Source organism: Galeopterus variegatus, unplaced genomic scaffold (genome assembly GCF_000696425.1).
Source record: "Galeopterus variegatus unplaced genomic scaffold, G_variegatus-3.0.2 Scaffold4536, whole genome shotgun sequence".
Lineage (NCBI taxonomy): Eukaryota > Metazoa > Chordata > Mammalia > Dermoptera > Cynocephalidae > Galeopterus > Galeopterus variegatus.
This window is the reverse complement of record NW_007730647.1, coordinates 47,370-59,377: the sequence shown is the minus strand read 5'-3', so window position 1 is coordinate 59,377 and position 12,008 is coordinate 47,370. Positions and strand designations below refer to the sequence as shown.

Genomic DNA, 12,008 nt, shown 5'->3' with positions numbered 1-12,008 from the left:
GCCGCTTGGGAGTGCAGTGGCGCTCCCGCCAAGGGTTCGGATCCCACATACAGACCGGTTCCCGCTCACTGGCTGAGTGAGGTGTGGAAGCAACACCGAGGGTTGCGATTCCGTTGCCGGTCCCGGTCCGGTACGGGCGCAACACTGAGGGTTGTGATCCATTGCCGGACACGGAAAAAGACAAAAAAAGGAAAGGACACGAAAAAAGACAAAAAAAGGAAAAAAAAAAATCAATCAATACATTTTTTAAAAAAGATAAGGCTTATATTAGGGGTTGGCAAATCTGGCTCACTGTTGTTTTCATCCACGAAGTTTTATTGAAACACAGTCACTCCCATTTCCTTGTCTATTTTCTACAGCTGCTTTCTTGCTACAACAACAAAATTGAATAGTTGCAACAGAAAACATAGTCCTCAAAGTCTAAAATGTTTACTATCTGGTCCTTTAGTGAAAATATTTGCCAACTCCCTGCTTGTATTACTACATCTATTAAATATAGTTCTCTGTAAACTCATATTCTGTAGCTACATTTCCTCCTCAAAGTCTAAAATGTTTACTATCTGGTCCTTTAGTGAAAATATTTGCCAACTCCCTGCTTATATTACTACATCTATTAAATATTGTTCTCTGTAAACTCATATTCTGTAGCTACATTTCCTTTGGTGCTGTTCAGTGCTCTTGCTCCCCAAATTTATAATTGCTTTCCTTTTTCTTGTACTACATGCTTTTATTAATCCCCCAACATATCAAGTATCCTCTTCAAGACCAATCTTTAATTAGGCTGGATTACACTTTTGGAGAGAGATCAGTGAGATACTTTTCTTTTTAAACAAAGGTCTTTTATGGATCAAGTCACTTGGAAGCTACTTGATAAACTTGAGCTTAAATTGACCCAAGACACCAGTTAAGTCAAGCTTTTGGATTAACTGAAGTACCTGATTGAAGTCAGAAGGATTTGGATCTTTGCCAAGAATTCATTATCCAAAGTATGGATAATTTTAGTAATATTTGATTCTCTCTAAAAGCCTAACCTTTTCGCAGTTCAATCATCAAGAATACAAATGGCCCCCAGGAATTATAGTTTTGAGCCTTACATTTGCCCAATTTCTGGAAGACTAGTGGCAGAGCACAAAACTGGGACCCAAGTCACCAGACAACAAAACGGTGGACTTTGGTGCCAAATAGAGAGAGGGGGATGTAAACATTTTGCCTTGGGCCACGCCATTATGTCCTGCACTGTAACTTCTAATTTCCCATATTTGCCCATGTATGACATCCATTCAGCATTCTCTCTTTTATCCCAAATTGCTCCACCTCATACCATATGCTCTAGCAGTCCAAGCTGGTAGATGTAAGTAATAGATAATGCCACCCCCTAGTGGCAGAGCTCTGTAATACACCCCATCACAGCAAAGGTGCCAGCTCACACACATCCTTTTGGGAAATGTCCTAACCCAAATCACTAACCCTGGGCCACAAAACTGATGGGAAGCAAAGTTTATATTGTTTCTATAAAACTATAGATTCAAAATTATTACTAAAATGTAGACTCTACTATACATCTATATTCACTGATGCATTCCTTTTTCAGCTATGTGATTTGCACATTCTTTTAAGAGTTGGTAGATTACTGCGTGCCCAGAGCTTTTAATTTCCTACTGGAATCTGGCATACAGTATATTGTATTTACATGAAAAAATATTTTCCCTACAACAGAGATCAGCAAACTTCGGCCCACTGTCTGTTTTTGAAAACAAAGTTTTGTTGTGATATAGCTATGTCCATTGGTTTATATATTACCTGTGGCTACTTTTGCAATACAGTAGCAGAGTTACTAGTTGTAACAGAAACCATGTGGCCTGCAAAACCTGAAAGATTTATCTGGCCTTTTACAGAAAAAAATTTGTTGAACCTGTCCTATGAAGGCGGCTTCAAAGTCACTTTAAAAACATATATAATGAAAAGTACTTAGTTTCACTGCCCCTGCAAATTGCTTATAAAATCGGAACGCACCTTATACACTTGCAAATTTTATAAATTGGCAGATAGGTCTTTCTCCCTTCCTTGAAGGCACAGATTGTGTCTAATTGGACTTGATGTCTTCCAGCGTAAATAGACATGATTAATTAATGACCTAAAGTCTGGCTGGTTAGCTCAGCTGTTTAGAGCGCAGTATTTATAACACCAAGGTCAAGGGTTCAGATCCCCATACCAGCCAGCCACCAGAAAAAACAAATTAATGATCTAATATCTAATTGAAGTTGTTGTCTACTATGTCACATTGTAGCTGGTCAGCACGTGAGAATGGTGGAATAACAGCCACACTCACCAGAAGGCGATGAAGAAATACTCATCTTTGGCAGGATCTCAGCTGTTTTAATAGCCAATCACTTAACCCTGGATCCTGATCACAGGGAGGGCTAAAGCCTCCCAATCACACACCACTGCTAGTCACTTACTCTTCATCTTCTCCTTGGCTCCGGCAATCACATAGTAAAAGATGTGGAATGTCCTCTCGTCTCTGGCTTGGCGAATAGCCCGTGACTTTTCCAGCAGATCTGGGTTGGGAGCAGTTAAGGATTCTGGGGATACTTCAGGTGTTCCCCTCACAGAAATGTAACCTTTCTCCCCCATTCCTGTCCTACCACCTGCTGGACGAGAAATCCCTAGGACCTAGAGAGTTCTGAAGAGCCTTAGAGCCAGGGCAGAGTCAGCCAAACCTGTCTGATTCACAGGGGCTGACCATTTGGGACTGACCCAGGGATCAGCAACCTCTGACTTTGACCCCTGTGGACAAACAGGACCAGTGGGTGCTGCTGCTAGACCCCAGGCCCAAAAAGAGGTGAGGGAAACTGAGTGAAAAGGAAAAGCATAGAGAAACCAAGACTCAGAGAGGTGAAGTCATTTCTCAAGACTGCACAGCTAGAAAGGGGCAAAAGCATCCTCCGTGTGCTCAATTCCAAAAGTGGAGGTCTGACGGAAGTGAGGGGAAAGAGACTATAAAAATGCCCCACTAATTAGTCTAAGGAGATCTGCTGTGCCACGGGGGTGGGGGAAGGCAGGTGGGAGGCTGGTTTGTTGCACCAGGTGGATTTCCTCAGCGTTAAGTGAGATATCGGGGGGGAGGGGGGGGGCAGACTTTGTCCTCTTCAAGCCCTAACAGTGGCTAGCAAGGCCTTGGCCATCCTAGCCCACTTCCAACCTGCTAAGCAGTGGTTCTCAGACTTCCCCGTGGTGCTGCTACAATCCCTGGAGGGCCTTTTTAAAAACCCAGATTGCTGGGTTCCACTCTCGGAGTTTCTGATGCAGCTAGTCTGGGGTGGAGCTTGAGATGCATGTTTCTAATGAGCTCACAGATGCTGCTGCTGCTTGTCCAGGGGATACACTTTGAGGACCACTGATCTAAAAGGAAGGCTGAGGTCAGAGGGGCAGGCTATGCTTGGGGCTTGCCCTAAACACAGGACACGAACAGCTGAGAAGTGTGTGCACAGGTCACAGGACAAGAGGGCCACAGCTTTGGACTTGGTTGCAGCCTGGCAGCCCTCCCAGCTGCAGGACAGGAATTCTGGCTGGGTGGGCCTGCCTTGCAGCCCCAGGACAGCAGGGCTGTCACTGACAAAGGGCACTTGGTCTCAAAGGGTATCTGGGACTAGTCTGAGGCCAGGGGCCTGCTTCCCACAAAGAAAACAAGAACCTGTTCCTATAAGTCTCAAGTTTCAGAATTCTGCTTGTCCACACATCTCCCAATGCAGGCTGTTTGGCGCTCAAACCCAGGGTCCACATTTGTATAACCATATACCACAATGCCTGCTGTTAAGGAAAAACAACCACAAGGAAGATTTGTTCTGGAAGGAACCCAAGAGCCTGGGGAGACAGGGTGGTTCTTGTGCCTTTCTTGGGCCCCCTCAGCCTCTAGGCAGGAGGTTGGTGGTAGTGGTGGTGAGGGTCCCCATGGGGCCCAGGCTCAAAGGATACACGTCTCGATGTTGGCTCCCACAATGTAACCGGTGACGTCAAAGTTGATGCGGATGAATTTGCCCTGCCAACAGGAAAACACAGTTCATGGTCTGCAGCCTGGCCTCAGCCCCTCTACCCCACACTGCAGGTAGTTGGGGAGGGAGATGTCAGCATTAGCAAGAGAAAAAAAAGATTCATGCAAACACTCAGAGCCTCACAGGTCAGCTCATCAGAGGGAACCAACATCTGCTGAGCTGGGATAATCCAAGGCCTTCCAGTGACAGAGAATCCTGTCAAACACTTTCACAAATCAATTTCATTGATTTGGCTCTTGTGATGACTGTAAGTTCATAACGTCTATCCCCATTTTAAAGATGGGAAAACTGAGGCTGAAAGAGATCGAGTGACTTGCCCAATGTGACATTGTTCCTAAGAGGCAGAGCCATGAGTAGAAGGCAGGTTTGTCTTCACATAGCGGCTGGAAGGCTCCCTACCTCCCAGCCCCCGCCCTGCCAAAACATGCCACTCCCAACCCATTATCCACTGCGGATTAAACCTTCTCTGTGGGACAGGTGAGCACGCCTAGTGGCTCCTCTGAGCCACAATGTCCAAGCAGGCCCTGCGCAGGATGTCCCATAGGCAGGACTGCGCATCAGATATCTCCTGTTGGAGAGGATGGCCCAGTCCACCTGCCTGTGCCTCAGCTGAGCCATACGTGGGACAGGTGAGCACGCCTAGTGGCTCCTCTGAGCCACAATGTCCAAGCAGGCCCTGCGCAAGATGTCCCATAGGCAGGACTGCGCATCAGATATCTCCTGTTGGAGAGGATGGCCCAGTCCACCTGCCTGTGCCTCAGCTGAGCCATACAACAAAGGGCGGGGCCCAGTCCTGCGTCCTGCAGCTCAGATGCTCTTCCTACTTTCTCAATTGCTGATAGAGTGTCCCATCCTGTCCCCACACTATTACATAGCGGGAAGTGTTCACTTGTGTGGACATAATCCCCTAGGCTTGCTCAGGCCTTGACAAAGCCTTCAAAATTTCCCCATCAGGAAAGAAGACAGGAGAAGGATTAGGGACGACCACATCGTTGCTACTGCAACAGGGAGACTGCTGGTCATGGGTGAGACCAAGGCACCATCCCTCTCTCTGCTTTTCAAGGCTATAGGGGGCACCCGTGAGTGGAGGAGGTTTTTAGGAGTTCATCTTGAATTCGCTCTTGTTTGAGTGCTGGAGACTTTGTGCTGGATCACAGCAGGCCAGCAGCGCTTCTCAGTGGAGGCGGCACATCCACCACAGGGATTTTGGAAATCTTGGGAAGTGACTGTTTCACTTGTCACATGATGGGGGCATCTACTGCTCTTAGTGAACAAGGGACAAGGACACTTTGGAGAGTCCCTGACACCAGGCACTGTCCATCTCCCCCGTGACTTTCAAACGTCCCACTTGACATACAGGGAGGTGAAAAATCTGTTTGTAATTAGCTGAGACTAGCACCGAACCCTGTTTTAGATAAAAGCACAGAAAAAATTTTTTTAAATGTTGCTCTATTATAAGAATGTCACATTTGTGTAATTCTAGAGAAGAGCAATCTGTTTGTAATTAGCTGAGACTAGCACCGAACCCTGTTTTAGATAAAAGCACAGAAAAAAATTTTTTAAATGTTGCTCTATTATAAGAATGTCACATTTGTGTAATTCTAGAGAAGAGCATTCCTTGGTTCAGAGCTTTACCAAGAATCAGTTACTGTTTTGGAAAATCCCACCCCAACAGTATCAGTCCCAAGACCCTCCCGACCCTTCTCTTCTACTCCACCCTCCCACACACTGTATTTGTAGCTATCACAAGTCACAGTGATTCTGGGTGTAGATTGTGAGTGTCCAACTCTTACCATGTCTTCTGGCCTGAGCATTGATGTGTTGACATGTACATTTTTATTATAAATTTTCTTATTTTATTTCTCTTTCATATTAGTTAGGCATTACAGTTGGGGCTGATTTGTATTAATCTGATATATGATTGTACACAGTAAGTGCTTAATAAATATTTATGATATTATTTATGACTAATTTCAGGCAAGGAAGGGGAACATTCTAATTGTTTATTGTAAAAAAATGGGCCTGGGGTACGCAGGGTTGGAGACCACTGTTTGACTGGTTTCTGCAAAGGGTTTTTCACGGGACCCCATCCCAATGAGCGACAGTCCTGAGACCCCCACTACAGAACACGGATGCATTCTGTCCTCATTGAAATATCTTTCTGAGTCTCCTACGGAGGCCATGTCCTCTTTTGTACAATTAAGCAATTTTTGCCTACATGCCGTCAACCACCCACTTTCAGAGTTCTCCTGCTCCTATTAGGTCTGAGCAAGAAAGGGGAGACCGCTGGAGTCTGGGAAAGAGTGCATGGGAAGGTGGCGCCTCCTGTCTCATTGACTGCTGGTCCCCAACTAGACCACAAGCTTCATGAAGGCTAGAAGCACATCTGAATTGTTCACTGAGATCCTGTGAGCCTAGTTCAGTGTCTGGTATACAGTCGGTGCATAATAAAATTAACTCAGCAAATAGGGAGAAAAAAAGAGAGTGTGCATGTAAAAATGCCTACCAGAATGATTGTATACAGTATGAACTTAATAAATATTTGTGGAAGGACATATGTGCCTAGTATGTAGTACATGCTCAATTCACGTTTTGCTGAATAAATCAATGAGTGTTGGATGTAAGTGTCTAGCACATACTAAGTGCTCAGTAAATACTTACTGAATGAATTGCGAATGCCAAATGTCTAACAGAGGACCTAATACAAGGGTCGTTCAAAAGGTTCATGGAACAATGGAATTAAAAGATAATCCAAGTCCTTCCACGAACTTTTTGAAGGATCCTAATACACAACAGATGCTCAACGAATATTTGTTGAATGAATAAGTAGATGAATTAATGAATGAATGAGTGGCAGGAGCCCTTGCAAGATTGGAAGGTCAATACAGGACTGAAGACAGAGTGAAATGCTATAGACACATTCATCTCTACCCCTTCAAGTTCAGATCCCCCTGCTTGCATATACTCTGCATTCTCAGGCAGAAGAGGACATCAGGGGACCCGTGCCTTTTCCAGAAAACCCACATGGATTTGCTACTTACGAATCGTGAGGAGTTGTCGTTCTTGACTGTTTTGGCATTGCCAAAAGCCTCCAGAATCGGATTTGCTTGTAGAAGCTGCTTTTCCAGCTCCCCCTAAAATTCATTCACATCTAATTATTGGAGAAAGCAACCCAGGTCCTGACATTTCTGCCTTGGATGGATGTTGTCACAAAACTCTGCCCCTCACCCACAGGTTCTCTCCTATCCTCTACCTCTTCTTAAACCCTGGCGCTAACATCCAGATTTACTAGGGGATTTTAGGAGAGAAGCAACCGGCTGAGCTCTCTGATAGCTAGGACATCTGCTCCCTAGGAAGGCCAATTTTTCCAAGAACAGGGCATGCTCATCTATGCAATGTCACTGCCACTCAAACCACCATAGTGCACAATGCCAGGGACCTCATTTACATCCTAGTGAATGGTGCCCCATGGAGTTGTGCAGTGCACAACCTGCCCCACTGTACATGGTGGTCTTGCTGCTGCTCACGTTTAGCAAGCAGCCTTCTTCAAGCTAAACCACTACAATTCTTCTTTCAATTGTTCAAATGCAATTTTTAAAAGTTATTTCCTTTCTCGGGACTGGTTTTCTGAAGTCTCCTATGGAAGACAGGTAAGGAATGTGCAAAACCCACCAAGAATCCTTTCAACCAACTGCAGAACAAAGCTGCAAAGCAGGTTGCCTGAGCTCCATTCATCAGGTTAAATGCAGCTGAGACTGTACACAGCCCACCGGCCCCCTCTGCACGAATGCGGTCACGTGATTAATCATGGCAGGAAAGGGCCAACAAGGTAAGTCATGCCAGGAAAGTGAATGAGCTGCTCTTTGCCTAGCCCCAAACGTGGCAGCTCTGGGAAGCGCTGGCCCCTGAGGGTCTACTCCTTGTTCTCCCTACTGCCTTCCCTTTCTTTTTCTTTTCAGGAAGCAGGGCTGGGCTAAACAGAAGCCAGGAAAGCATCTAGAGGAGAAAAGGGCAGGCATGGCTTTCTCGTTTTTCCCCTGTACACCAGGAGGGCATCGTGGGTAGCTATCACTAAAGGGACAAAGTCAGAAGCTACTATTTATTTGTTTTTAGGTATTCACATGCCCTCCTCCTTTGCAGCTCCCAGAGAACGATGAAGCAAAAGCCTCATCCCCGTGCAAAGCTGAGCTATGAGTGGAATCGCCCCAATTGAGACCTGAGGAAATTTATAATGTGAGCCAGGGGCTTTCCTTGGCTCATGAGGAGAAGACTAGAGGAATCACTTCTGTCAAAACAAACTTGGGGTTCCAGTGTCCCCCCAAAAAGGCTCCCTTTCTAGAATGGGGATTCCAGCAGGTGGGGTTGAAAGGTCCTCTCAGGAGAGCTTTAAACATGGGGACCTGGTTCAAACCCCTCATTCAGTGGATGATGAGACTGGGGCCCAGAGAAGTTAAGTGACTCAGCTAAGGTCACGGAGGAGCAGATCCCAAATAAGAATTCTGATCCTTGTTCTGATCCACAACCCTTTCGCTCAGGGTCTAACTAAGGTACTTTGAGTGTGATCTCTCTAGGAGCCATGGAAGATCTCCCGAGGGTCTCCTCCAGGCTGAAACTCATACGCCAGCCCTCCAAGCTCTGCGTTAGAGATGAGTTTACATATGCAGAGATCCAAGCAGGACCAGGTCACGTGTTGCATAGCTGGGGACTTACCGCACCACCAAAGCTAGTGCATTGTTAACCCGAGACTATTTCTGGAGTCTTGGGTCAAGCAACTGGCATGCAGAAGACAGACACACACCGCACACGCATGCATGATGACACACAGGTGTGCTGGGGACAGGGCTGGGGGAGAAATTTAGGGTTGATGGCAGGGAGAGGGGAGGGAGGCATGCCAGAGCCATGCCATTGACTGACTGTCAATCAAGCCACAGAAGCTTTAGGTTCTGACAGTCCTAAAACACTCGACCAGACAGGACTAATGTCTCTTGGTTGTTCCAGTCAAGGGTACCAGTGGTGGACATGTTGGCAGGATGGGTGAGGGGATTCATTCTGAATTGGGGAAATCCATTCCAGGCTGGAGCACAACCCTGGGGATTCCAATGGGTGTCCTGCGAGTGGCAAGTGCACCCCTACACCCCGCCTGTCATCAGACACCCGCAGGACAGCACATTGGTGTGTTTGTTGATTTGGGGATGTGAAACTCGGGGGCCTACCCCCTTCTACCATCAGCTACGGGACTCAGGGGGTGCAATAGGAGCATGCAGATCTAAACACACTCCGTGGTCCTGCACACACCAGGAAAACACTCTCAGTTACTCACGTAGGCAAAAGATGGGCCTTGCTGTGGTTGAACGATACAGTATAAAACAAACGTCAGTGTTATTTCTGTTGCACGTACATCGGGGTCTGGAGGACATATGACTTCAATCCCCCCAAACAGCCTGGATTCCCCAAGAGAACTAGGACAGTAGCTCCTTTTCCTTTCTCTCTGCTCAGCCCCCTCCCACTGCTAATTTCCAGATGTTTCAAAGCTTTTTGTAATTTCTGGGGTCACGGTGAGCTCTTTTTTTTTTTTTTTCCTTTTTGTCTTTTTTACTGACTGGTAACAGGACCGCAACCCTCAGTGTTGCACCCGTACCAGGGACTGGCAACGGGATCACAACCCTCGGTGTTGCGCCCACACCATGCTCAGCCAGTGAGCGGGAACCGGTCTCCACATGGGATCCGAACCCTCAGCGGGAGCACCGCCGCGCTCCCAAGCGGCGCACTCTCCAGTGCACCACCAGCCCGGCCCACGGTGAGCTCTTTAAAATGGTATCCAGTGAGACATATCTGAGATGTGTTCGCAGATGCAGGGGGAAAACTGTTTGGCACGTAGTAGGTCCTTGATAAAGATTAGTCATTAATATTAAGTATTATCATTTCTTACTTTTACTATTACAGGAAAAGGACAGGCAATGGGAAGCTGTATTGTCACCGCCACACAAACTTTGGGGGCATCTGCTCCTACACACCGTAGCTACAAACCAATGTACCAGAGACAGTCTGACATGCCAGGCTTTGGGTTTCTTGCATTTGTTTGAGGAAAGAAAGTTCTCTGAAGCTAGGACCTACACCCATCCCAGATCTAAGCTTCCTACTGTGACTGCTCCATGGTCACCTCTGAGGGCCTGAAACAAGACCTGGAGTGACACCCCACGCCATTGTCACACCTCCATTCTCCCACCTTCCTGTGCCCAAACCTTCAGACAGAGGCGCTGGCCAGTCCTCGCAGCCCCACTGCTTGTCCCCTCCTCTGGGACAGATGATGCAGGGCTAAAATGTAGGAGGAGGAAGAAAAGGACAGACCCAAGAAGGGATGACTCTAGAAACCTGCTCTTGTTTTCCTTCCAAGCCCTTAATCACACTGCTATCATCTGGTTATTTGTGGGATGGTACAGCAGCTTTCTGTCTTACCCTTGTCTGGAAGCTCAGGGGACAGAATGACAGCATCTCTCAGACTCATCGCTGGATTCCCATCCCAGTGGTGCCTGGCACTTAGTAGGTGCTCAGTCAATAGTCATTGTATAGCACTGGACCAAAGCCCACATACAGATACAAACATCTCCATCTTTGTGGGGGGCGACTGTGCCCATCCAGGGGACATCTGACAACGTCTGCAGATATCTTGGGTTGTCATAACTGAAAGGGGGGGGTGCTATTGGCATCTAGGGGGCAGAGGCCAGGGATGCCACTAAGCATCCTACAGTGCATGGGACAGCCCCCCACAACAGAAAATTATGTGGTCCAAAGTGACAATAGTGCCATTACTGAGATGCCCTGATGGGAAGCACTGTGGAGAGGGCTTACTCCCCTTTCACAAAACAGGCACCTGTAGGAGGAGGTTTCCAGCCTAGGCAAGGAATCACCCAGACCCAACAGGCCTGCCTCGTGGAAAAACGATCCCCACTGTGAGCTGTTGGGGGAGGGGATGGCTAGATATGGGGCCCAAGTTCTTATGATGTGATCTGTTTGTACGTTGGTCAGGCTGGAGACCTCTCTGCTAGGGCATGGCCATTGATCGGGAACCCGCCACTCACCGTAATGCTTGTGTCCTTCTTGCCCTTGTGGGAGGAGGCCACCACGGCCAGGTACTGGATGACTTTCTTGGTGTTTTCTGTTTTCCCGGCTCCAGACTCGCCTCTGAAAGACACAGGAACAGTGACCAAGCTGGAATAACCTATGTGGGTGTTCCGTGGATACTTTCTACAGCTCTATGAGCAAAGCAGGACAATGATGGTCATTGCTGCCATTTCCCAGATGGGGAAACTGAGGCTCCCAGAGGGATGTAACTCGCCCAAGGTCACATGGATGGTAGGGGGCTGAGCTGCACCTCAAACCCAGGTCCAATACCCAATCTCCTCCTTCTGAGAGGATGCTGGAAAGGATTCAGATGAAAAGAATGAAAAAGAAAAACTGAGTTTCCCTACAAAGGCCCAAACTTAGGTTTATTTGGAATTGTCTACTTTTAAGACTTTATTAGCCGTGTTAGAAATGGGAGGACCAGGCAAGAGGCAGCCTTCAAGGAAGGACATAAGTCCCTCTCAGAGTACCAGGACCTAAAGTAAAAGTTTCAGAAGCTCTCCTATGGAAAAAAGAACTCATCATCCCATTGGCCACTGGGCAGATGCTCGCCCCTTCATCCTCTGGGGAATCCCACCCTGGGTATCAGGTGGCTAGCTAATGAACTCAGTCAAGTATCAAAGGATAAACGTGATTGAAGTAATTCATACTATGGTGTACATGACTAATAGGTTTTAATCAACAGGGCATTATTTGTCTTATCAAAAGAGTACTCCTAGAATATGAGGGGTTGACTTTCTACCAAATGACCTTTTTAAGCCAGCTGCCTCTCAGGGCCACCAGAGATCATCATGGTGGGATTGTTTCATCCAAGCATTCCAGATACCACCTCTG

The 12,008-nt window shown here is 47.0% G+C and overlaps 1 protein-coding gene across 3 annotated transcripts in view; it reads right to left on the bottom strand.

Annotated features, from left to right (window-relative positions):
• MYH11 (myosin, heavy chain 11, smooth muscle) overlaps positions 1 to 12,008 on the bottom strand; it is a 111,919-nt gene that overhangs the window by 58,362 nt on the left and 41,549 nt on the right. For 2 of the 3 annotated variants that reach the window (XM_008587771.1, XM_008587769.1), the window contains exons 4-8: positions 11,132 to 11,234; positions 9,373 to 9,393; positions 7,094 to 7,186; positions 3,976 to 4,039; positions 2,460 to 2,558 (exon numbers count right to left, since the gene is read on the bottom strand). In XM_008587771.1, coding sequence (XP_008585993.1) covers positions 2,460 to 2,558; positions 3,976 to 4,039; positions 7,094 to 7,186; positions 9,373 to 9,393; positions 11,132 to 11,234 — 380 coding nt within the window. The remainder of the gene's footprint in view (positions 1 to 2,459; positions 2,559 to 3,975; positions 4,040 to 7,093; positions 7,187 to 9,372; positions 9,394 to 11,131; positions 11,235 to 12,008) is intronic. The other variant, XM_008587770.1, reaches the window with a different exon arrangement.